General features: G+C 36.0%; 2 protein-coding genes across 11 annotated transcripts in view; one reads left to right on the forward strand and one right to left on the reverse strand.

The window, feature by feature from the left end:
- KMT2E (lysine methyltransferase 2E (inactive)) overlaps positions 1–20,867 on the forward strand; it is an 87,883-nt gene extending 67,016 nt beyond the window's left edge. For 3 of the 4 annotated variants that reach the window (XM_045828324.1, XM_045828323.1, XM_045828326.1), the window contains 14 exons: positions 176–440; positions 1,347–1,445; positions 10,238–10,402; positions 10,972–11,280; positions 12,762–13,016; positions 13,182–13,326; positions 13,869–14,119; positions 14,495–14,551; positions 14,688–15,251; positions 16,223–16,509; positions 17,292–17,380; positions 17,490–17,615; positions 17,826–17,923; positions 18,616–20,867. In XM_045828324.1, the coding sequence (XP_045684280.1) occupies positions 176–440; positions 1,347–1,445; positions 10,238–10,402; positions 10,972–11,280; positions 12,762–13,016; positions 13,182–13,326; positions 13,869–14,119; positions 14,495–14,551; positions 14,688–15,251; positions 16,223–16,509; positions 17,292–17,380; positions 17,490–17,615; positions 17,826–17,923; positions 18,616–20,121 (4,216 nt within the window). In that variant the 3' untranslated portion in view covers positions 20,122–20,867. The remainder of the gene's footprint in view (positions 1–175; positions 441–1,346; positions 1,446–10,237; positions 10,403–10,971; positions 11,281–12,761; positions 13,017–13,181; positions 13,327–13,868; positions 14,120–14,494; positions 14,552–14,687; positions 15,252–16,222; positions 16,510–17,291; positions 17,381–17,489; positions 17,616–17,825; positions 17,924–18,615) is intronic. The other variant, XM_045828325.1, reaches the window with a different exon arrangement.
- Positions 20,868–23,169: 2,302 nt separating this feature from the next.
- The window catches only part of SRPK2 (SRSF protein kinase 2), a 243,460-nt gene continuing 239,285 nt past the window's right edge, over positions 23,170–27,344 (reverse strand). For 6 of the 7 annotated variants that reach the window (XM_045828334.1, XM_045828327.1, XM_045828329.1 and 3 more), the window contains one exon: positions 23,170–24,821. In XM_045828334.1, coding sequence (XP_045684290.1) covers positions 24,637–24,821 — 185 coding nt within the window. In that variant the 3' untranslated portion in view covers positions 23,170–24,636. The remainder of the gene's footprint in view (positions 24,822–27,344) is intronic. The other variant, XM_045828333.1, reaches the window with a different exon arrangement.

Below are 27,344 nucleotides of genomic sequence, written 5' to 3' on the forward strand. Positions count from 1 at the left end.
CTTTTATAATAAAATTTTTGTGATAGTTACCAGGAATGCAAATTTAATGAAAAGGAAAGATTGTTTAGTTAGTAGTAGTAGTATACAATTTTGTGGCCTTGCAGCTTAAAATGGATTAGAAAATCTTATAGTTTTCTTATGTCTTGAATAAATATTTAACTGGTTCTCTTTCCAGTAAGTACAAGGTGGATTGTGCATGCCTCAAAGAAAATCCAGAGTGCCCTGTTCTAAAACGTAGTTCTGAGTCCACGGAAAACATCAACAGTGGTTATGAGACCAGAAGGAAAAAAGGAAAAAAAGAAAAGGATATTCCAAAAGAAAAAGATACACAAAACCAAAATATTACTTTGGATTGTGAAGGAACAACACATAAAATGAAGAGCCCAGATACTAAACAGAGAAAGCTTTCTCCACTGAGACTATCAGTATCAAATAATCAGGTACTGAACTGTGTGCGCTCTGCTGATTCTTAATGAAAGAAGTTAACTAAGAAAAATAATTTGTCATATTTGAACCTTTATGTAAAATGGTTTAAAATTTTTAAGTCCATTCTGTTATTTAATGAAGTACTTATAAATGTAAAATACAGATTCTGCTTGAATTTAAACAGTATTTGTTAAACTACTAAGAAACTACTCACCCAGCAAATTCTTACAGAATATAAGATTTAGCTAATACTGGGTATTTTAGAAAATTCTTCCAGATTGCAGTGTCCTTATATTCATAGTAAGTGTTTTTATTTAATACTTTAAGCCATAAAATTTTCCTTCCTTTAATATTTGGGACATACTACATCAGTGTCAGACAATTTTCTTAAAAAACAGAAGATAATTTGGGGGAAAGGATTTGGCCTACACTTTTGCCCTTTCAGGAAACACTTTGTTGTATGCTCTCTAAACAAATGGAAGGAGGGACCATTTTAAAAGTAAAAATTAAGTCATGTTTTTTAACCATCTCTGGGAATAATTTTCCTGAAGTTTTAAATTGAAAATTTATCAAGCACTTGGCATTTATAGATACTGGGTTTTATGAAATAATTTATGTTTATGTTTTGGGAAGAATATAAATGTAAGGCTATCCTAACATATTTGACCTTCTAGGCTCTATGGATAAGAACATTGACTAGAACTTATCAAAAACTTGACTAGAACATTGACTAAAGCAAACGTATTTGATTTTGAAAAACCTTGAAGGAGGAAACCAGTTTCAAATTTCTGAAATGAATTTAAGTAGGCTTATGATTTTTATGTAGAATTCATTGTGGTTGAAAGACCTTTAAAATAGTCTAGTGCCCTAGTTGTATCGAGAGTAGTAGTTTCCATAAATAAATTATTTCAATCTTTCAGGAACCAGATTTTATTGATGATATAGAGGAAAAAACTCCCATTAGCAATGAAGTAGAAATGGAATCAGAGGAGCAGATTGCAGAAAGGAAAAGGAAGATGGTAAGTTGGGAAGCTAGTAGCTGCTTCATGCTGTCACTTGGGGTTAGTGACAGCTGTTTTTTAATTGTTGCTGCTTTTAAGAGGGCTTGTGCAGTGTTCTTCTGTTTGAAGTTAGCAAACATCATATGCCACTGAACATTTGTTTGGCTTTGTCATTACCATTCAAGTTATTCCACTAATCTTTTGTATTTTTATTGATGTTCATTAGACACTTTAGAATGTATGGCATTTAAGAAATTTTTTAACTTTATGAAGCTGAGAACTACTAATAAATTTTAATTCCAGAGTAACCGATGCAAAATGTCTTTCATCAGCTAAAATGTATCATTTCTCTTAATTTACTGTAAAACAAAAATGAAATTTTAATAGCACCAAATAAATGGTTTATGCAAAAAAAAAAAACTTCACTGTTTGGTAGCTACTATTTCTGAAACACACCCCTATCATAAGGTTTTCATTAAAATAAGTTTAATATCCTTATATTTGAAAATATTTTATCTGTATTTTAACTAGGACAAGATATTTTCTCCATGTTTGTTTAGCAGTCAATACAATGTTTAGGCCACTTAAAGTATTATTGTATAGCTTGAAAGACTTGAAAATGACTTTACACAACTAATGATCTTAGTATGGGTTTTCTGCAGTCCCTTTTATTTTATAAGCTCTCTTCTTTACTGTTGTAGAGATTTTCATGCTGTATTCCATGGAATCTCAGGTCATATACTTAGGAGTGGGGTCTTTGGAAGTAGGTTATTATAGGCCTATTTAATATGTTTGTTTTCTGTTTTATTGTCTTGATCATTTCTCTTTTACTGATTCATCGTTGGTGTTCAAAATTGTGGAAGCAACGCAGAGCTGTTTTATAGCCTCAGGAATTAAGATAGAGATAGGAGAAAAGAAAAACAAATACAGGAGAGAATATTGGAGGAGGTTGGTTATTTAAACAAAAAGTTCTTCCTCTATGCAAAAGAATTATACTGTTTGGCAAGATTCAGTTACAGCTAAATCACCTCTGCCTACTGAAATTACCCTTTCTTGACTGGATTTTCACATTGTTCATTCCACAATTGACACAGTCTTATATTTGCACTAATTTTGCAGGAACTTTTGGAATACCAATTTAGGGCACCACTGGTTTCTGTATGAGGCATATGTCTGGTAGGAGGAACCTTTTTAACAAGTGGTTTTAAGGGCTATAACAACTGCTTTGAAAAATATGAAATTAAAAAACCTGGAGATTTGTTTTGTGTCCATATATTTTATTCAGATTTCATTGTCTGTTTTAAAAGTTTATATGACTATGGGGCTACTTTATATTTTTTAGAGGTAGAGAGGGAGAAACATCAATGTGTGGCTACGTCTCACACGCCCTCAACCAAGGACCCGGCCCACAAACCAGGCATGTGCCCTGACCAGGAATCAAACCAGCAAGCTTTTGGTTTGCAGGACAACACCCAACCCATGGAACCACACCAGTTAGTGCTATGGGGCTACTTTTAAAATATATTCTTCTATCAATGCTGAAGAAAGTAGTGGCACTTAGAACATCCTCATTTTCAGATTCCAGAAGAAAATAAACACACCATTTTGCTGATGTTGAACATGGTGGAACTTTGGATAGACAAACAAAAAAGCTTACTTGGGAATCCATTTTTGGTTCTGATTTGGCCTGTTAGGATGCCATGTTAATACAGAAGAATACTTCATTTTATATCCATTGTAGCGTATTTATTTTAATATTGTATCTCAGTGACCTGGCTGTGCAACTGAGTATTTTTCATAGGAATAAAATGTGGAAAACTTGAAAAGGGGTAAACATTTAGAATTTGATATTTTAAAGGGAGAAAAAATATTCCAAAATCTTGGGATTCTGGACCTATAAGCCCTCAAAGTCACTTGCTATATTATTTCTAATTGCTGCATTTGCTTTGATGTTTCAATTACAGAATTTTTAGATACTCAAATAAAAATGCAGAAGTATGCATCCTGGGATTCTTAACATTTGGTATGGTTGTTTCTCCCTGCCAAAACATTAGTATTAGTGAGGGCAAAAATGGTTGGTTTTGAAAGTTTAAGTAGTAATCAGCATTTATTTTTCTAGTGTTTGACTTCTGTATTGGTACTAGTCAGAAAGATAAGGTGAACTCATTAGCAGCTTATGTCAATCTGATTTAAATCTTCTCCTGTGATGGGTCACTTTATCTTTATGGGATATAACAGGAAATACTAGTTCTTCTGTATGTTCATGATTGGTATGTAGAAGGAGTCAGTCATATGCTCGTCACAGATAAATACCATTTGGTGTCCAAATTCAAACATACTAAAGCCCATCATTTTGTAGTATAGCTTTAACCATGTATGAAATTGTTGATTTGACCAGTTTTACCTACACAAATGGCAATTTCACATAAAACCTAATATTTAGCATTTTGCTCCATCTCCAAAAATTGCACCAGTGGATAGAAATGTGATAATAGCTCATAGCAGGTGGATCAGAGACCATTGCATAAACTAGGTGGTATTCATGATGGACCTTATGAGTAGAGTTTAACGTGAAGGTGAGCTTAGAGTTAAATTGTATGGAATTGAACAGATGGTTGTAATTCTCTAGGGGAAGTAGCCTGGAGGTAAAAATATGATAAATCATATTTGGCTGAAATTATATGGTGGTATTTGCAGAGGAAGGGCAGGCAGAGGGAGATAAGGTTGGTTGATTTCATGAAGGAATATTTATTCAGATTTTACTATATGGCCTGGGTAGAAAGCTATTCTTAACATTTTCTTTTTTACTCAATTATATTTTGTCTCTCCTTTTTCCCCTTAAAAAGTTGTTTCCTGCTTTTAAAAGTAATTGTGGCTAAATGGTATGGAACTGAAAACATGGTTATGGACATTTCATTTTTAGCTAGTAAGAAATACTTTTTAGGCAGTGGGTTGGAATTGACTTGGGAAGATTCTTATAATTAGCCTAATTAAGTTATTGCATTTGAAGCACAGTAGGCTGTTTATACTCACCCGAGTCCAAAACCAGGGCACTATTCAATAGACTCCCCCAGGTACATCTTATTAAAGGTAAAGAGTGTGTGTAGAAGGGGCTTAGATACTGGGAAGCTCACCTTGTTTAATTAACAAGTGATGAATTAAAATATAAAACCTTTAAAAGATTTAAGTTAAAAAGGCTTGTTCCTTCCCTCCATTTAAAATTAATAAAAAGAACCTTCTTTATAGTATCTTTAATCTTTCTTTAAATATCTTCAATATATTAAAATTTCAAAAAATTTTCCATAACCTTATGGAAAGACTGTCTTGGGAATGGAGTCTTGATTAATATTTGATGGGCTATTATGGTCAGATTGCCTAAATTGGTGTCCATAGTAGGTGGACCATAGTAGGTCCATAGTGGGATAGAAATTACAGGAACAAAAGGGATATGCAACCACCTAGGTATGAGATCTTGACCTTGTCAAGCAGCTAGGATAATCTAGAATTAGTTGTATTCTCACTAGAATATAAACTACATAAAACAATTTATAGTTTCATTGTCACAGACCCAATTCCTGTGGGCAAGTAGATGATCAGTAAATGAATCCACTGAATATTTTATATGGCAGGCATTTGAGGCAAGATATAGGCTTGTGAGTGTGAACTAAACAAACCTTCCTTATAGTTCACTCAGGTTGTGCCCTGAATACCTTGCCAGGATGCAGGATTCCTCATTATCTTGTCAGCCCTCATCCTTCACTTAAAAACTATTCCACAGAACTCAAATTTAGGATGTTTTGTGAAAAAGCTCTGTGGCCAATTGAGTTCAGTAAATGGCATACTATGTCCTCAACTTTGAGATTCCCAATATACATGGTGTGTTTAAAAACAAGAAATTGTTAGCATTTTCTCAACTCATACACCCTTGCAACTTTTTTTTTTGTGGTGACACCTTTTTTCTTTAAAAGATTTTATTTCTAGAGAGACGGGAAGGGAAGGAAAAAGAGAGGGAGTGAAACACTGATGTGAGAGAAACATCAATCTGTTGCCTCTCTCGTGCCTCCCAACTGCAAACCAAATCTGTAACCCAGGCATGTACGCTGACCGGGAATTAAATCAGGGACCTTTTGTTCTGTGGGTTGATGCCCAACCAACTGAGCAACTCTGGTCAGCGCTGTGGTGACACTTTTAACATCCCATAAATTTTTATTCCATGGAACACACAGTCTGAGAAAACACTATAGATTCCATGATGTTACCAATGCCTGTAGGAAGTGACATAAGAAGAGTAGAAGATGCAAAAGAAATTTTAAAAATAAAATTAGAATTTGTTGCTAGAAAAGTTATCTGATGACACTGTATTTATTATTCATCTTTTCTCGTCTTATAGCATGATTGAGTTGATGCTGATTACTGATTTTAATCTTCTAAGGTCCTCTTTTTCTCTCACCATAGTTTAGGAATTATATTTCTAAAGAGCAAAAGGGAACTTATTTTTACAAGTATTCTGTTCAAACACAATGAGGAAGTTTAGCTTTAGCTGCCCTGTAATAAAGATTGCCAGAATCTTGTTTAAATACTGAAAGTGATATGCCTTCCAATAACAATGACACATGCTTTATGTAATGTATACACAATTCTTAAAATTTTGTTTCCTACATACTGAGCACCATCTATGGCACTAGGTGAACAAAGAAAGCCAACATCCTTGTTCTGGAGAAGCTTTCAAGGGAGGATGGGGTGCAGGGAATAATAATATGAACATCAGATAGGAAAAAGTACCACAAGGATAAACTTAAACTTTATCATGTGGTAAAGAAATGTAGATACCGTCATCAGCCTTTCTTACTCTTTTGGAATGATTTTATTGGTAACCAGTCTTGCCTTTTTTTATTTTATTTTTAAAAAAGGTTTTAGTTACTTATTTTTAGGGGAAGGGAGGAAGAGAGAGAAACACTGATGTGTGGTTGCCTCTTGAGCGCCCCCAACTGGGGACCTGGCCCGCAACCCAGGCATGTCCCGACTGGGAATCGAACTGGCAACCCTTTCATTCACAGTACGGCTCTGAATCCACTGAGCCACAGCAGCTAGGGCGTATTTTCAAAAAAATGAATATAATCTCTAATCCCTATTCAAAAGGATAAGGAAAGTTACTTGAGCAAGGAATCTTCTAATTTCTCTAGTTCACTAAAGTCTGTAGAGTAGGATAATATGGAAAGTTGGCCCTGCCCTTTCCCCTTCATTTATTATTATTTTTTAAAGATTTTATTTTTAGAGAAAGGGGAAGGGTGTGAGAGGGAGGAAACACTGATGTGCAAGAGATACATCAATTGGTTGCCTCTCACACGCCCCCAGCCAGGGGCCTGGCCTCCAACCCAGGCATGTGCCCTGACTGGGAATCGAACCAGCAACCTTGCAGTTCGCAGGCCAGCACTCAGTCCACTGAGCCACACCAGCCAAGGGTTCCTTTCATTTAAAAGGAAGTTTTGTTGTTGCTGTTTTTAAGAAAGCCCCTTCCTGTCCAGTAAGGTAAAAAATTGAAGCACAACTCCCTAGATGATTGTGTTTTCCTTCTCAATCTTTACACACTACTAGTAAATATCCTGTGAAGGCTACTATGTATGGAACATCCACAGTATGTAAGCTTACATTTATTGAGTTTCAAATGACCAGATATCTTTAATTGGGATGAATTGTAACAACTTATTGAGTGAGGTATATTTTTTGTTTCAATATTATAAAAAATTTTAATTCATGTTCTGTATTATATAATCTTTAAACTATATTAACATTAGGTTTCTCACATTTGTTGAATAGGAGGCTTAGATAATCTCCACAGTTTTTTTCCAAGTATAAAATTGTATGAAGCCAAATCTGTGCTCTGCATTGAAGCAGATTTGAAATAAAAATTCTGAAAATTTTCCTTAAGTGATACAATCCTATAAAGGAATATTACTAAGCAGATATTTTTGCTTATAGGAAATTACTATATATTTGCTTTTGTATAACTATAAATTATGATGTGTCATAAAAGCAGCCTGTAAGTAGAGCTCAGTAGAGTCCTTCATAGTTTAGTTTAGCACCCAACACTCTAGCATTAACAGTGTTTCAAGAAATAATGTAGTATTCCTGAATGTCAACTGTATCTGATTCTAATATTGTCAGGGTCTCTATTGTCCAGCTCACAGTAAATAAAATGACTTTGAGGTGTGGACAAAGATTGGCTTGAAATGAGTCATGGTTATAGAATATACAGGTCTTAGTAGTAGCCTTTTGTGACAAGTATGACCTAAACTACATCAAGCACAGATGTCAGGGTCTACGGGCAGTCTGCTGGGATTAATTAGGACTTCAATCTCTCTAATTCCCTAAACGGCTGTTATTAGTTCAAGTTATATACAAAATTGTTATTTTCCTGTTAGATCTGCCACATGGGTGGTAAATTTTCAATCATTAAATAGATACTGCATATCTGGTTATGCATCAAAGAATGCAGTAGATGGAGTAATGAATATAGAAGCTAAATGACATGAACCTTAGGAATTTAAAATAAAAGTAGATTAAGTACACTGATTTTCCTCATGTAGAAAATCAGACATCATACATTTCCAACATTTGTGTTTTAAGATGAAACTGGATTAAAGCTATTAGGGTATTAGGTGCTTTCAGTTAACATTTGTAGTAAATGAGAAACAGTTAGGCTTTATTTTGTTTTATGCCGAGTGTCAGTGGCTGTTAATTAGAAAGAGTAAATCAGGAGCCAGGAAACTTGGATAGTAATTATGGCACTGCCTTTGAGTGAGTCACTCAATGCACATGGGCTTGGATTTCTTAAGCAGCATAGGACTATATTCAAGTTATAGGACTGTATTCAAGGACTGTATTATTTTTTTAAAGATCCTAACCAGCTCGGAAAGATTATGAGTTATCTCCAAATAAAGGATTTTGCTTTGACTATGAATTAGTTGTGTTGTTTGAAAGAGAGTTGAGTTTTTAATTGAATGAGTTTCGTCTTTCTACCAAATAGTTTTCTCTCTGACCCTCACATTCACCAATCCAAAAAAGTGAATACTGGACTATGTTAAGGAAACTACTTTTGGCATACATCATATTCATCATAGAAAATCCTGGATAATCATGATGTAGAACATATCTTCATTGGGTGCCTGGCTTGTAATTTTTTAACACATAAAATGATCCTTGCTAAGGCAAACTGAAGTTTGTTTCTTGAAGAATGTACTCTTCCCAGATGTAAAATTTTTTAAAGAGATAAACACAAAATAATAATTACTTTTGTCTCCCCCCCTCCACCCATCCTCATTGAACAGGAGGAGCAATTATGAAAATTACCTTTTTCAGTTACTCTAGATTTCTAAATTTAGGGTTTTAGAAAAGCCCTGATATATGGAGACATGGATTTTTATAGAGAGCCATAAAATAAAAGGCTTGGATAAAATGATTTTAAAAGACCAGGGAGGAATTTTCTAAGGAAGAAATTCAGCTGAAAACTCCCAGTTCTAGTAAAAAGACTTTTTTTTTTTAACTTGTGCTATTTATTTAAGATGCAGGTATGTATTTATGAACAAGTAATCTTACCTCTTTGGACCTGTTTCCTTACCTGTGAAATAAAAGGAGCAAGGATAACACATTTTGTGAGTGACACATTTGCAGTATGGCAATTTAACTACCTAGAAACTTATAGGTAATATTATAGTTTTGTTGACATACTACTTTGTTTCCTTACTGAATAACAAAGAAAAAGTATACAGAAGAGTAAGCAATAGGTTCCATTGTGTGTTTGATGCTTGCTTGCCTCTCTGCTTATAACTACTAGAACTAAAGCTCCCACATGGTAAAGACCATGCAGCCAGACCCCGAGTTTCTGTTCTTTCTCCCCTACATCAATGGCAACAGAGGAGGAAACACAAGGGATCTGAGCCTCACGACATGTTTTTTTGATGTGGAGAACTGGACAGCTGACAGACATGCTTCCAGTTTCTGGCTGAAACTGAAGCATTTGTCAGACCCGCTGGCCAAGTCTCTGGGTCTTAGTTTCACTATTTTCTCTCCAAAGAGAACTGATGCTCAAAGGAACTCTTCATGTTTCTCAGTCCCTGTCTTGAACTCTAAGTGTAAGAGAGCAGAAGATAGAGGAATGCCTTATTAGAATATAAGAGGGTAGCAGAGCCAAAGTAAAAGCAAAATTAACATGTATAGAATGCCTACTGTTTTCCAAGTACTGTTGAAAAACGTAATACCTATTTTCTACTTGAAATCAGTAACAATTCAGTAAAGTGTATTATACCTCACATTTTATAAGAGGCTCAGAAGGTTAACGTTCAGTTCCCTAGGATCATGAAGGTAATGACTGGTAAGAGCCATAATTTGAACCTGGGACTTCACCCCACAGTATCCTGCTACCACATGTCAATAATATATGCACTTCAGTTTATAGGAATTTAATCTTTTCAACATAGGGATTTTAAATCTTAAAAAAGGCAGACTTTTGTATTATTGAGGAAAACAATTTTCAGTTCGGTAAAGCAATATAAGATCTTTTTTGAGGCTTTCTGGTTTGCTTTGATTTACCTATAATCATCCAAGTGTTACGTTAATGTCAGAACTTAGCTGAGGTGTTTGGGAATCTGAAATACTTCAAAATGAATATAAATGTGTTTCCCCTGCCATCAATAGAAATGTTTTGCTAACAATATCATAAAATCTTTTTTAAATTTGCCATAAACATTTGGACTTTTGAATTTTACTTCAGAGCAATGATATTTATGTCATCTGAAATTTAAATTTCATAGACAAGAGAAGAAAGGAAAATGGAAGCAATTCTGCAAGCTTTTGCCAGATTGGAAAAAAGAGAGAAAAGAAGAGAACAAGCTTTGGAAAGGATCAGCACAGCCAAAACTGAAGTTAAAACAGAATGTAAAGATGCACAGATTATTAGTGATGCTGAAGTTATTCAGGTATTATTATTCAGATCCAGTTATATTTTCACCTTTAAACACTAATAAAATTTGCACACCCAACTTAATTACATTTATAAAGAATTTTTAATGTCTGATAATAGCCTTTCTTTTAAAAAAACTTATTTTGAGAGGGGGGAAGGCAGGGAGAAAGAGAGGAAGAGAAACATCAATGTGTGTGAGAAACATCAGTCAGTTCCCTGTTGCACGTGCCCCCACTGGGGACTGAACCTGTCACCCAGGCATGTGCCCTGACTGGGAATCAAACCTGCGACCTTTCTTTCAATTTGTAAGATGACCCCAACCAGCTGTTACAACAGAAATAATAGGGCTGGTGTTAGCCTGTCAATAGCATTTTTCAAATCCTATGAGAATTCAGACTTGAGACATAAGACTGCTTGTTTTGTTTTTCAGAGTAAGAATATTTTTAATTATATCAACTTAGTATATGTTGAAGTTCATAAGTTTGGGGAAGTTAGCTTCTGAAATACATTAGTGCTGTTAGAGTTTAACTTCTCACTTATGTAAGCATAGTGTTAAAAGTTCCATTCTGTTGTATTTTGAATTAGGAACAAGCAAAAGAAGAAACTGCTAGCAAGCCAACTCCTGCCAAAGTGAATAGAACAAAACAGAGAAAAAGTTTTTCTCGCAGTAGGACTCACATTGGACAGCAGCGTCGGAGACACAGAACTGTCAGCATGTGTTCGGATATCCAGCCATCTTCTCCTGATATAGAAGTTACTTCACAACAAAATGATATTGAAAATACTGTACTTGCAATAGAGCAAGAAACTGAAACTGCACTTACAGAAATAATTACTGAATCTGAAGTTCCAGCACTTAATAAATGTCCTACAAAGTACCCCAAAACAAAGAAGGTATGAATCCCAATGAACGTAAGAACTATTTCCTAACACCTGTCTTATGTTAAATATGTAACATCTCATAAGAAAGAGGCATAGTTTTTATACTTTTTAGCTAAGAATGAGAATTGCAAAACTATACAATCAGTTAATATAAACATTTGCATTACTGTTATGGAAGCAGTGATAATACTGAGTCTGTCAAGGCTTGGTTTTACTATTGCAATTCAGGATTTCTTTAAATAATTTTGCCTACCCTTTGTACTAAATTTACACTTACCAGAAGTAACTGGTTTTAGATGTTATTTCTTTTTGGGGTCTTTGTTTTTTTAATATATATTACATGCAGATTATAAGAATTAAATGTGAAGAAGTTCTGGATTTCCATAGAATATACTAAGAACATTAAAATTTATAAGAAAGAATAGTTTTGGACCAATTAATACAAAGATCTTTGAAAACTTACTGTCAAATTTAATGAAGCAGTTATGGGAAACTATTTACTGAAAACCAACCTGAGTATAGAAATAACAGAACATCTTTTGTGAAGCTTCTGGGTTTTTTTTTTTTTTTTCCATTTTCAAATAGAGTACAGTAGACTGGATAGAGCAGAGAGATAGATAATAAATGTATCCTCATACACTTCTGTATCAAAATACTTTCAAACTTGTCTTTGTTCTTAACAAATTCAGTACTTTGTAGGTACTACGAAACCATGAGGAGTATACTTAGTAAAACATCTAGAGTGAACCCTGGAGTACACTTTAATGGTAGGCCAGAGGGTTAGTTGGAGATAAGATCTAAACACAGTTCTGTTTCATTTGAAGTTTGTGTTCTCCTTACTGTCTCACAGATCATGGTCAAACCAACCATTACTTGTGTTGACAATGAGCAGTTATTTTTACCCACTTTTGAAGGACAAAAAGTAACAGAAAATTTTCTTTGTGATTTTGATTAGTGGAAGGAAAACTCATGTTTAAAAAAGAAGCTACTTTCTTGATTAGTTATAATATCATCCCTGCTTGTTAATTATTACCCAACTAAATGATTAGGAATTTAAATAAATTTATAGCACCACAGTCACACACCTTTAATCAGTAGTGATTGTCAATGCTGACAGCTTTTTTTTTTTTTAATGTATATGCACTAGTCTCATCTGGAGATTCTAATGGGCAGCCAAGTAGAAAAGCACCACCCCAAATGAGAATTTTCTAACAAAGCAATGTAAATTTTATACCTATAATAGAAGCAGTAACAAACCTAAATTTTGTGTTTATAAGATGGTGCTGAAGTGTCTTAGATTTTACTGTTTTATGAAAGTTACTGTATATTTTGTGTGAAAAAAAATTAGGATTAAGAGTAGTGGTAACCAAGGAAATGTACAGTGACGTTGATTTTGGGGGACATCATTTTAGGCAACACATTCATTTCAAATTGTGTATTAGAATATCGTATTGGAGAATCTGTATAGTGATCCAAATTTTTCTCTTCTCTAGCACTTGGTCAATGAGTGGTTAAGTGAGAAGAATGAGAAGACAGGAAAACCTTCAGAAAGCCTTTCAGAAAGGCCTCTGCGCATAACCACGGATCCTGAAGTGTTAGCTACACAGCTTAATTCTCTACCAGGTCTCGCGTACAGTCCCCATGTGTACTCTACTCCAAAGCACTATATTAGATTTACTTCACCATTCCTTTCAGAAAAAAGGAGAAGAAAAGAACCTACTGAAAACATTTCGGGCTCATGCAAGAAGGTAAACTTTTTTGGGATATAAAAATCTGTGATGAGCCCAATGTCAGTCTCATTGCTCACTACTATTCCTGGTAGTGAAACGGCTTTTGGAATCAGCTCTACAGTCATAGGCTATATAAACAGTGACAAATCAATTTCTTCTCATTTATTGCTTAATGTATTTCAGCGATGGTTGAAACAAGCTCTAGAAGAAGAAAACTCAACAATTTTACATAGATTTAGTTTATCCTGTCAAGAAAGATCCAGAAGTCCTACAGTCAATGGTGAAAATAAAAGTCCATTACTATTAAATGAAAGCTGTTCCCTTCCAGGTACCATTTTTTCAGTGTTGTTTTAATGTGAAGAATATGGCCAGATGTGTATTATATAAACAGGCATATTCCAGTTATTATGATATACTTTACAAAAGAAGCAGTTTATTACATATGTTTTCATTTCTGTCCTCTAACCTTTTGGATGAAGATAGGCATGAAAGCCTTAATTTGCAGTACCATTAATGTTGGAGCTAATGGTTGAATTTTTGGACTATATTTGACTTTTGGGTTGGCTGCTTTTCAGATTTAAAAAGTAAAAAGGATTCTTACAAATCAGTTAAATTAACATCTCTACTTCTAAGATTTCTTAGAGACCCCGTAGACCTGTAAGCCTTCTGGCAAGATAATGCATACTAACAGTAAAATTAATTATTTACTAAGTTGGGGGGGGTAGGGAGAGAGTGCTTCATATTAGTAATATATTTAAAAACCCTGAACTTGTTTGGGGATGAAAGTCATCATTATTACTATTGTTGAAGTTTTGATCTTCATAAGAAATACCAACAGTATTATTTCTTATAAATTCTTTCACCCAACAGATTTAACTACACCACTAAAAAAACGAAGACTTTATCAGTTGCTAGATTCTGCTTACTCAGAAACCTCCACACCCACTCCTTCACCTTATGCTACACCAACTCACATAGATATTACGTCCACGGACCCATCATTTGCCACTCCTCCACGAATAAAATCAGATGATGAAACTTGTAGAAATGGTTATAAGCCCATATATTCACCAGTTACCCCAGTAACTCCTGGCACACCAGGAAATACCATGCACTTTGAGGTGAGAAATTTAAAGAAAAAAAAATTAACCCATGGGGATGGGAATGTTTTAATAGCTTGTATTTTCTGACTTTAATAACTGGTTTAGTGAAATTAGAGTTTTTAAGAAACTAAGAAAATTTAGAGCATACAGTTATATAAATGTTAACTTTTTTGTTTACTAAAATGAATGTAATTTTCATCTTATTGATACAGAGGTCAGACTCAGTGACTGTATATCAAATTGACCTTAAAGCAAATAATCTTATGATAAATGGAAATAAAGCTTAAAACCAAAGTTTATGTACTAGTTTCTCATTTTGTTTTCATTTCTACAAATATCAAGGATTTAGTTACATATTTTAACTTTCAATTGTAATTATTTCTTTTTATATAGAATATTTCTTCCCCAGAAAGTTCTCCAGAAATTAAGAGACGCACTTATAGTCAAGAGGTAAGGGGTTGTTATTCAAGTATTCAAAAAGGTTATTTAAATTGGCGATTTTTCCTTAATATCGTTACTCTGCTTTAATAATTAGTATCAATCTCAAGATGTGGTTGTGTAACTTTTTTTTTTATTCTGTAAACAGGGATATGACAGACCTTCAACCATGTTAACATTGGGGCCTTTTAGAAATTCTAATTTAACTGAACTGGGTCTGCAAGAAATAAAGACTATTGGTTATACCAGCCCTAGGAGTAGGACTGAAGTGAACAGGCAGTGCCCTGGAGAAAAGGAATCTGTCTCAGACCTTCAACTGGGGCTTGATGCAATCGAGCAAACTGCCTTACATAAAAGCATGGAAACACCTACACACGACAGGACTGATTCTAACAGCCAACTGGAATCTTCTCACTCTGGACGGGGTACAATATATTCTTCCTGGGTAAAGAGTCCTGACAGAACAGGCGTTAACTTCTCAATAAACTCTAACTTGAGGGACCTGACACCCTCACATCAGTTGGAGGTTGGAGGAGGCTTCCGAATAAGTGAGTCAAAGTGCCTGATGCAGGATGATACTAGAGGCATGTTTATGGAAACACCTGTGTTTTGTACTTCAGAAGATGGGCTTGTATCTGGTTTCGGACGGACTGTTAATGACAATTTGATCGACGGAAGTTGCACTCCCCAGAATCCACCACAAAAGAAAAAGGTTACAAATTTAAAGATTTATAGTCCTTTTAATAGTGTTTTTTTTCATTCTCCTCCTGAGGGTAATAACTAGCTTTTATATGTATTATGTAAGGCATTCATATGGTTATTCAAGTTGAATTTTTGATATGTACATTTTTAAACCTTTTGTAAATGTCCAGTTAATTAGAAAATGTCAGCAGAGAAGTAAAACACTGTAGCCATGTGGAAAATTTCTTACAATGAGCATGGTTTCAGAGATCAAAATCTTGAGATGATTATTTTAACCAAAAGAGTAATCCCTACCAAATAAACAAAGTTGTATAATATTTGTGTTACCTTTATTTTACATAGAATAGGTAGTCTTGCATAAAAAAATGCCTCTTTCCACAGTATTACTTGTATTTTGAATAAGTATTATATAAATAATTCCCTGACTTACCACCATCATTCATTTGGCATACGTAGCAAGACAATTAGAATGCCTTATTTCAGAGGAATGGGAGAAACTACAACACATATTTTATTTGTTAATAGGCTTATTGCTTTATAAGTCAAAGAATTTTAGTGATGTGTGCTTTTAATTTTTATAACAGAGTCCAGTTGGCAACTTTGTGGGAAGCAATGTAGTATAGTGGAAAGAGCACGGGCTTTCAAGTAAGACCTAGGTTCGAATCCCGGCTCCAACACTCACCAGCTGTGTGACCTTGAGTGAGTGAGTTACTCAATTTCCTCATCTGTAAAATGGGGATGATAATATACCTATTTCATAGGGTTGTTGTGAGGATTAAATGAGATAATGTATGTAAATCATTAAATATAATGCCTGGCATATAGCAGGCATTTGATAATTATTATTATTGTTATTTGTTCAAAATCAAATTATTTTACATAATTTTCCTAATATAAATGTAGTAATTCTCTTTATAAAGAATAGATTGACTAACCTATAAAACAAGAATAAAAGATTTCCTTTTCTTTATCTTTCTTAAGGTTTCTCTATTAGAATACCGTAAAAGACAACGTGAAGCTAGGAAAAGTGGCTCTAAGACAGAACACTTTCCATTGGTTAGTGTATCACCTCAAGCAAGTGGAAACTTGAGCAACAATGGTGATGGGTGTGCCACCAGGAGTGAAAATGGGGAGCAGATAGAAAGCACTGCTGGCCTACCTTTACCAACACCAGCTACAGTTTATAATGCTTCTTCAGAAGAAACCAGCAATAACTGTGCAGTTAAGGAAGTTTCTGCCACTGAGAAGAATGAACCAGAAGTTCAGTGGTAAGCCTGTTTAAAAAACTAATTGGTAACTTGAAAACTACAAGTAGAATACCTTATAATTAAAATAGTCTTCATTATGTAAATATTTGAAGTATGCTATTCTGAAAAGAACAAGGTTTTGTTAATGTTTTTCTCTTAAAGATAAGCAAATAGAGGTTTACGGACATAATTTTCAAAAATCCTCTTCCAGTTACACATTTGTCTGCGTTGTTAAAGGTCCATTGTGTTTACTCCTGGACAGTTTTCACATAAAGATTCCTCTCCAAAGAACCTTTATCATAGTCTATATCTTGTAGTTTCTTTACCAATTACCTTGAAAGAACCAAGTATAGTGTTTCTTCAGTAGGAGCAGGTGGCTGTAGGAGGGTCTTGACAAAGGGCAGGAGACCACATTCACTTTGCTCCTTGGTCCCCCCTTGCCCCTGGGAGCTTCCTGCTGACTTTACGATTCAGACACAAGGTAATTTGTACAGTATATTTGGTAACCTGAAGTGACATTCTGAATGTTAATACACTCCCCTCCAACGCCCCCTGCTCCTTTTCACTAAGAAATTGATTAAAACAAAGGAATAGAGTCTGAGTACCTCAAATAAATGAGGAGAAAATCTCAGTTTTGAAAGCTGTTAAGGGGGTGGGAGGTACTGTTTTCAAAGCTGAACACCAAAGTTTTTTCCCAAAAGAACAAAAAGTCTTGCTCTAAGAGGGCATGTTTTGACCATCAAGGACAAAGAATAATCTAACTATCAGTAGCTTCTTTGAATTAATGATATTTTATTTGAAAGGACTGCCTCAACTTCAGTGGAGCAGGTGAGAGAAAGGAGTTACCAGAGAGCTTTACTTCTCAGTGATCACCGAAAAGATAAGGATAGTGGTAAGTGAGCTTGTTCTGTTGCCAAAAAGTGGAGTCAGCTAATCACTGTGCACCCTCGTTCTTTGCAGTTCTAATGTTCTCTTTGGGTGTGCTTCTGCTTCATCTCTAGGGGGAGAATCACCATGTGTCCCATGTTCACCGAGTCATGTTCTGTCTTCACCTTCATCTCATTCAAATCACATTCCCCAGTTGCAACCCAAGGGCCCAGTCCCTTCTTTCAGTGAACTAATGGAAGGTCAGTACGCAGATGACCTATCAGGGTTGTGGTTTTAAGTCAGAAAGGAGAGGGTCTTTATAAAAAGTTGGTTTGAATAGTAGAATGCACAGTGCTTCATAGTGTTAGTAAAAAGGCAATTTAACACTTACTATACTTTTGGAAAAGTATAGTTTTTTGGAAAATTTCATGGAACTTTGCACTTAACTTATACTTTTTTCTGCTTTACAGATCCTGATCCTGAAAACCTAGAACCCATGACTGTAAATGAATGTCCATCCCCAGATATTTCTCAAAATACTTGTAAAAGCCCTCCAAAAATGAGCAAGGTAATAACATTGACCTTCGAACATGGCCATTCAGAAAAGTGGATGGTAACATGCACACAGATTTTTCTGCTGTGTTAAATAATCAGTTTGTAATTTCTGGACACTTTTCCTGTTAATATTTGATTAAATTTTCTAATGCTGTAAATGTACTTCAGTAGATTTACATTTTCTCCAAGAATACTACCCCTATTTTATTGCTATTTAGGAAATTCATAGTCTTTTCATGAAATTCTCTAAAGATTACATTCATTTAAAATAAATGCTTTCTCCATCCTGGATCATGAAGATGTGATCATTTGTGAAAGATGTTACAACCAGAATGGTTTGGGGGGAATAGCTTTATTTACCCTAACCAATTTATCATAGGTTGGGTGTAGAGGTTTCAGTCATAGAATTGAAACTTGGTAAGTGTTTAGAGTTATTAGAGTCATTAGAGTTCTTCCACAGTTAAGTCCCCAAAACAGGTATCATTGCTGAGGGGAAAAAAGCAGGTTAAATTTAAAGATCATTATTTCCTTGTCTTAAATAAAAATTAAACCAGGAAAATTCAGTTAAAGCCTATTTATTACTATAACTTCTTGAATTACCTAAATATCCCAATCCTCTATAATTAACAAACTTCAATATATTTTATAAAACTGTTTCTTAAAGTTTATGTAAATAGTTTATATGATTTGTTTTTCTTTTCATAGCCTGGTTCACCGGGACCTGTAATTCCTGTTCAACCACATGGGAAAATACTCACAAAATCAGATTCCCAGTGGGAGGCAACAGGTATTGTGGCAGAAGCTGAGAATGGTGTTCACCTGAAAACAGAACTCCAACAAAAACAGCTATTAAATAATACCCAAGCACTTTCAAAGAATCATCCTCCTCAGCCACTTGCTCGTAATTCATCTGAGCAGCTTTCACAAAAGCTGTCCTCTGCACCAGTGAAGTTGCACTGTCCTCCATCACCTCATGTAGAAAACCCTCCAAAGTCATCTACGCCTCATACCCCTGTCCAGCACGGTTATCTTTCACCAAAGCCTCCTTCACAGCAGTTAGGATCTCCCTACCGGCCTCACCATTCACAGTCACCTCAAGTTGGAACACCTCAGCGAGAGCCTCAGAGGAACTTTTATCCAGCAGCACAGAACCTTCAAGCCAACACTCAGCAGGCAACTTCCGGAGCGTTATTTACACAGACACCCTCAGGACAATCTTCGGCAACCTATAGTCCGTTTAACCAACAAAGTCTGAACAACACAGCACCACCCCCTCCACCCCCTCCGCCTCCTTCTTCTTCCTATTATCAAAACCAGCAGCCCTCTGCAAACTTTCAGAATTATAATCAGCTTAAAGGTAGTCTTTCCCAACAAACTGTGTTTACATCAGGACCAAATCAAGCACTTCCTGGCACCACAAGCCAGCAAACAGTTCCAGGACACCATGTCACTCCAGGGCATTTTTTGCCTTCTCAGAACCCTACTATTCACCATCCAACTTCCGCTGCTGTTGTCCCACCCCCTCCTCCACCTCCACCTGCTCCAGGACCACACCTTGTACAACAGCCAAGTTCCCATCAGCAACACTCTGTAGCACATGTAGTAGGGCCTGTTCATGCTGTCACCCCTGGGTCACATATTCATGCTCAAGCTGCTGGACACCATTTGCCACCACCCCCTCCACCTCCTGGTCCTGCCCCTCATCACCATCCACCACCCCATCCTTCCACAGGACTCCAAGGTCTACAAGCACAACACCAGCATGTTGTAAATTCAGCACCACCCCCCCCACCACCTCCTCCGCCTTCCAGTGTTTTGGCTTCTGGGCATCATACCACATCAGCTCAAGCCTTACACCATCCACCTCATCAAGGACCTCCACTTTTTCCTTCAAGTGCTCATCCAGCTGTACCACCGTATCCCTCACAGGCTACACATCACACCACTTTGGGACCGGGAGCCCAACACCAGCCTTCTGGAACAGGGCCACATTGTCCATTACCAGTCGCAGGTCCTCATCTCCAGCCCCAAGGACCAAACAGTATTCCAACACCTGCTTCAGGGTTCTGTCCTCATCCTGGCTCTGTGGCTCTGCCACATGGGGTTCAAGGACCTCAGCAGGCATCTCCAGTGCCTGGACAGATTCCAGTTCACAGAGCACAGGTGCCACCAACATTTCAGAACAATTACCATGGTTCAGGGTGGCATTAAAATGGACTCCCAAAAACATTTTTTAAAAATGTTCCTGTAAGATAAACTGTATATTTCATATGTACCTGTTAAGGTACTTTTTAAAGCTTGTACATGAAACTTTGTATTAAAACAAATGAAAAACAAACACCAGTGCTCTTTCATTGTATCTTTCCCATTTTTGCCTTTTCAGATTCCTTTAAAAATGTGCTATTAAGCCAGTATTAGGTATCTTTATTTTGTAAGCAAACATTCCAGCTGTTTTCCTGGCAGAATTGATGCTACATTCTGTTGCAGTTAAATTCATTTAGTAAATGTTTTCTATATTATTTTATACATATGCATTAAGTACAGAGCTAAGCAATGGCAGTATGAGGATTTTCTTTTTTTCCTTCAGCAATTCTGTGAGTGCATCTTAGATATGAAAAATGCAATACAAATTTTTATAGTTTGGTGTGAACATGGCTCTTTTTGTTTTATCAGTTATTTGCAAGCAAAATGTAATTTAATGTATAGATGATTTTTAATGTCTTCTGACAAACTGTAAATACTGCATTTCCTTTGCGTATATAATTGCTTACAGCTTTTTTCATTTGATATATAGCATTGTACATATTACAAGTCTTTGCAAAACTGTGTGATCTTTGTGAAAGTAGTACAGTATATGGCCTTTAATTTTTTTTATTTTAAATATACTGTCACACTGAAGCACTGGTTGGGCATTTTAATTCATGTTAATAAATCACAATTATGTCAGTTTTACCAAATTGTCTTGTATAGCTTCTGAGATTGGGGTCTGTTTAAGCAAGTGCTTTTTTATGAAAGTTTTCTTTTTTTGGATACAGTTTATAAGTAGCCTTCCATTTTCTTTAGCAGCTACTACCTCAGTTGGACTGTAGCAAGATCAGGAGGCAGTAAGGACTGTTGTGTAATGTCCCTGCTTGTCATTCCTGCAGGAGCAAGAAACATAGGAAACATGTAAATGCTCCATATGTCTGCCCTCATGCAAAATGAACCCATACCCTTAAAGCATCACACAAGATATAGTTATACATCTCAATTTACACCAACTGTTTGACAATATGGAGTACCTGTCTAAATACACGGGAACATCTAATTTGTATGTTTTAAAACATGTCCTGTTGGTTAATCAAAATTGTTTAAAACCTTAAATTAACATTTACTGTCTAGCTATGACATCTGAAAAAGACATTTAAAAAATTTGGGTATACAAAACTGAAGTGTAAAGGCATTATTCTTAGATCTTTCAAGTGAAATGAAAATGGCCTCACAAGTGAATTTTACTGCTGAAATATAAAATGTTAGTAATTTTGGTAAAATAAAAAAATTCTTTTGTCCTCAGGAGGATTAAGTATAACTAATAGTAATGGCACTATTTGTGAACACTTTTTTCATCATCCAGTTACTTGACACAATTTTGCACAGTATACAAATACTGTGCACTGGAGAAGAAAAAAGTCAACAGACTAAAATGACTAGGATTTGGCAGTAATGTAAGTTATGTTTTACACTTCAAAGCTTCATTTCCTTTTGGAAATTAGCCTATGATAGTACATTAATACAGCTGCATTTAGGGATCAATCCTAATCAGCTTCAAGTTTTAAAAGAATGTGGGTTAACCTTACCATCATTGCCTTTATCAAACAAAAGTCTACTTTATCAAAAGAAGCACTTGGCCAAAAGGAAATGGCTCCATATCATCCATCCTGATAGTTTCTGACACTACAGCTAAGTTAAGCATAGTGAAGTATCAATATTCATCTCTTTAAAGGATTTATTCCTCACAAATTTGCCTACTATATAAATAATATATGCAGAATCTCTTCTGTTAACTGCAGATTTTTATTTAATTCTTTGACTCCATAATACTGTCCTTTACCTCAAGTACTGGCCTTTACCAAAAATTAAAGTTAAAAATATTCATGGAAGAAAAAAAAGTGGAATTTAAGAATTTCGACTGTTCATACAAATGGAAGCTCTCTACCTCTGTAGGAAGCAGTACTTAGTTAATTACATATGATCCAGGCACAGGCAGAAGCAGGTTAATAAATCAGTTTTCACCTAAAAATTATGCTTTTTTGAAGCTCTTATATCCTCCTTTTCTCTGCCTTTGGGCAATTCTAATTTCCAGACAGTCAGCTTCTGAACCTACTATAATCACATACATGATCCACTGCTTGTCATTTCCATGAAGACTCCACATGGACTAGAGGAAAAGATAGAACATTCAACTAAAATCACTGGACTGGCTATAGTGTTTTTCATAACTAGCAGTTCTCACTTAGCTTATATGCATTATCATTAAGCCACCAAGAATCTGCTAAAAACCATACTATACCTAATACAAATGTATATTCCTTATAGAACAATTGGTTTTTACATTGTAAACTAGTTAGGCTATTTTATCATAAAGGACAGATCTTACAAAATTCATAACAGTTTATTTTCTAACAGCTGAAACTGCATTAGATTAATTTCATTCAAGTGTGCTATAGCCCTGATAAAATTCTTTAGAGATTTACAGAAGACATAAAATATACTCTGTGGGTCTTATAAGAATGGTTCCAGTGGAAATGGTAGTCACCATCTGTCATAGAACCCACATGGTAACTCAAAGCCTCACTAGAAAAACTTAGAAGCACAATTCATAAATGAGGGTATGTATGATCCACCTCACACTGACATGTGATACAGTGCTAACTCCAAAGAGGACTATGTGTCTTATTCCCTCACAGTGAACACTGTTAGAAAATTTATAATGCTCAGTGTAATTAATGTTTTTCATAAAACAAATGAAAAAGGATCGTTGAAATTCTAGGCATTAAATCTATATACTACAGCATTTTTTCTAAATCCACATTCTATATCCTTGTAAGACAATGAGTAATTTCCTTGTATAAAGCCTACTTCTCATGTTACAGAACTACATTTCCTGCAGTGATAGTGCTGGTATTTCCTTTAGTTTTGGGTACACTACACTGAATGGATAGTAAATGTTGGTTCTATCGATTCAAATACAGGCCAATGACCAAGGCAATGTCTGGAAAAAAAACCTGAAAACACTTTAATTTTTAAAACAACCGCAAGCACCTCAAACAATGGATTGTTGTTACAACACTTGTTATCTTTTCACAATCTAGTTATTGCAAAGGCATATGGATAAATTGTTAATGGACAAAGTCAAGAAAAAGGAGGCACCTTAATAAATGTAAAATTAAAAAAACAACAACTGGCAGTCAATCCACTGACTCCTAAAAGAGGCTAAATATACCTTTTTGTATTACATTCTAAAATTGTATTGCCTACTATGGTTTGTGTCTTGGATTCTACAATTTTAAGGAAACGCATAAACAAAATTGTGTGCAACCTGCGAAGGGAAATCATTTTCTCAACTTCAGTGCATAGAAAGACAACCAAAAAGCTAGTAAAATTGGCTATAGTTACACACAAAAATGCCTATGGAATGTATGCGCTCACTGTTACCTCCAAAGTGTGCGTTAGTGTTCTTTCTGCCCATTGTGCACTGAAAATTGTATATACCATACCTTGGTTCTAGACAAATATGAGCAAGATTTTCCAAAAAATATATATATATTTTCATTCCACACACCAAACGTATTTCTCTTGTCCAGTTTAATCTATGTAGACTTTAACTTACAGTGTTTGCAGGAGGCAACACCACATGGTACCGGGCCATCTCATTTTTAAAGGGGAATTTCTCTTTTCTTTTAAAAGTACTTTTAAAATATGCAAAAATAGGAAGGGGAATGCTAAACTATAATACATACTTCAGAGTGGGAAGTATGTTTTTTCCTTCTTTAAAATGCCATATAAGGAATGACATAACCCAGAGCCACTTTGTTTAAAATCCCATGAAAAAGGACTGTTACGGAATGAAAAGTTTGTACAACTCCTTGGAGCTAAGTCTGCTACATGCAACTTAGGCTACAAAGCACTCAAGACTTGGTAGCTTTTCTGAAATTGGAATTCCCATCCTATATTTAATGGAAATTAACATTTACAGGGTGCATTTACATACACTATAATACAGGAATGATGTCCCTTTGCCAGAAGATAAAATTGTACATTTCCTTGCTATTTCTTGGTTCCAACTTGATAATTTCTTAAGATTGTAAATTATATAGTATTAGGCTAAAATATTTCTTCATAAATAGTTACAAAACCTGCCAAAACACAAGGGGGAAAGTTTTGTCGTTCAAAAAAACCCCTGACATTTGAATGTCACACAACACAAGAAACAATGCTTAGAGACGTGTTATTGTTTCCAGAAGAAAGTGGATCAGTAAACTACTAAGCTGAAGACAAAGGACTACCCTTCCCCAGGATCACAGTGCACAAAAGCAGAATGTCAAACAACAGTACCTCAAAGCAAAATAAAGGTCTGAGGATGAAGCCAGCTCACTTGTAATCCTGTTAAAAGAATGAGAGTCACCATTTAGGTCCAATGTACTGGGAAACATTTGCTAGCTCAGAATGCTGTATTTGTAGAATCTGCTAAGAATTCAACCAAGGGTGCCGAAGGCATTCGCCAGCTGAAGCGCGTTTTTCAGGAACCATTTCTAACATTGGAATCAGGAAATCTGTAAACTGTGCAGCATCTTCATGGGGCCACCCATACTTTTCCACAAGTACATCAAAGAGGCTCCAGGGCTTCAGCTTGGTGATGTGCCGCAGTTCTCCTACAGGGAAGAAACAGGCACTGTCAAGAGAGCTCCAAATCTGCATTTCCCATGTTCATTCCAGGCAGGCTCTTTTCAACGAAGCAGATACCTACCTGCTCAACACTATGCAACAATAAAGCCAGCCAGCTTTTCTCCTCAAGAACCATTAAATGTATCACCAAGTGTGTTATATTTCAAGTAAGCTCGTCAAATGTAATTAAATAGGCACTGACTTAAAAGGGCTAGTTCATTCACAAAAATTCTAGGTTTCTTTAAATAAGCAGAGCCCAGGATGTTTTCATTCACAAAGACTGAGGCACTCCCACTCCAGCTTGGTATCCTTTGCAACTTGCAAATTCTTTGGACCACTATTTCGCATGTTACCATGCAAAGAAAAAGGAATCTTTTCCTCTAGAACAGGCTATTTGAGAGAACTTCCTGTGATGCTAGAGATGCAGAACTTCATCTGTTCTGTCCAACAGGGTAGCTGCTCCCTCTGTGTGGCTTCTCAGTACTTGAAATGTGGTTGGTATGACTAAAGTTTTAATTCAAGTGTAAGTAGCCACAAGTAGCTAGTGGCAACTATACCAGACAGCACAGATCCATACCAACCTGAGTCAAATACCACTCATTTCTGCACATTGTAAAATCTAAGCTATCAGGGCATCAATGTGCAAACCTTGAAGTTACTCTTTTCAGAATGTGCTTAGCTGCAGTATATTATATATGTGACAGAATGACCAACAAGGCAGGAAATGGTTTGAAACTATAAAAGTCTTTTTCATAACAGGAGAAAAAGTTACCTTTTAGCCAAACTGCCATAGGATGTGTCATTATGAATAACTCATTTTCTCTGTTAGAAGTTTTTATAGGACACCCCTGCCCAAAGAGAAGCCTCATTGGGTGCCCCTCAGTGCCTGCCAAAGCAGCTTCCAAAGAAAGCTGCACCCCATTCCACATACCCTCTCGGGCCCAGAGCATGTCCTGCAACCAGCACAGAGCTGAAGCATGCCCAGCCCCCAGTGGGCACAGCCATGCGGGGGCCAGTTTCTCTCTCCACTTTCACCTACAATCTGACCAACACAGTGAATTTTCACAGTGATAGGCAGTAACAGAGACTCAGTTCTCTGCTTACAGGTCTTCTCGGGAGGCTTGGTTTGTTCTACCCACTTACTCAGCTCAATTTAGAAATACACTTTTCCTATAAAAGAACATCTCATAAAATTACAAACACAAAAGGAGAAATGACCTGTAATCCCAACCCACCAGGACTTTTTCTTTTGGCCTATACTCTTCCAATGTATGCGCTTATGAACTGCCATGTCTACTGAGTTGTAATCGTGATGTGCACAGAGTTCTGAATAAAAACATCTTTACAGAAAGTTTCTTGTTAAAGAAGCTGGTTATAAAATAAGCTTTCTGGCTCCAATGTGAGGCCTGGGGATGGAGTTAAGCTCAGCTTCCAGACTGCGGTCAGGCCTGGGTTTACAGTAGGGTAGTGGACCCGCCTTCCATGAGAACAAAGTCTGTGCAATCCCTGAATGTCCATTCCCTTTCCCCCACTTCTAGGAATCTGGCCTAAGGAAATAAAGCTGGCATCCACCACCCACCCCCAAAATATGCTCACTGCAAAATTATACATATGTTCAAAATTTTAAATGCTCAGTAACAGAAGAATGGTGGTTTGAAAAAAAACACAAGCAACCATGGTACACCCATTTGATGAATATTATTTACTACTACTAGATAATATGGGAGGAAATTTTGTGGTAAAATATTTGGTAGTAAAAGAAGTCAAAACTCTGTTCTACACACAATCACAACAGTGATCTTCAAAGTGCTCACTAAAGATATAAAGCAGGTGCCCCAAACACCAGCTTTATTATAAGGTTGTTTCTTTCTGCATTTTCTATAATGCAGCTCTATTGATTCTGTTGTTTTTAAAGATTTTATTTATCTACCTTCAGAGAGAGGGAAAGGGAGGGAGAAAGACAGAAACGTTGATGTATGAGAGATACATGGATCTGTTTCCTCTTGCACACCCCCAACTGGCCACCTGGCTGGCAACCCAGGCATGTGCCCTGACTGGGAATTGAATCAGTGGCTGGCACTCACTCCACTGAGCTACACGAGCCAGGGCTCTATTGATTTTATAGTGACTGTTCATCTCACCCAAGCAAGGATAAAGCAAACTGAGAAAGCTCTCACGTAACATGCTAAAACAAGCTCTCTAGGAAGAGAAGAGAGCTTTATTTATACTCATCTACTCTGACTTGGAATAAAGACCAGTACTTTTCAGGTTTGGGAATGAATGCAACTACTGAGAAGCACTATCTGCTCAGAACAACAAAGAAATGTAGTCCTGAAGGTGTCAGTTTTCACTAACTAAAATCCATCACGAGGCATGAAAGTATGCACAATCTTCAGTGAAGAGAGAAGTGGTTTACCCCAAAGATGACTTAAAATCTTCATAAGAATGATCTAAACAATTCAATTCTGAGAGGCTGTGAAAAACTATTGAGACCTAACTAGCACCACTAT

The sequence above is a fragment of the Phyllostomus hastatus genome, unplaced genomic scaffold (genome assembly GCF_019186645.2).
Source record: "Phyllostomus hastatus isolate PE091 unplaced genomic scaffold, TTU_PhHast_1.1 phas_scaffold_78, whole genome shotgun sequence".
Lineage (NCBI taxonomy): Eukaryota > Metazoa > Chordata > Mammalia > Chiroptera > Phyllostomidae > Phyllostomus > Phyllostomus hastatus.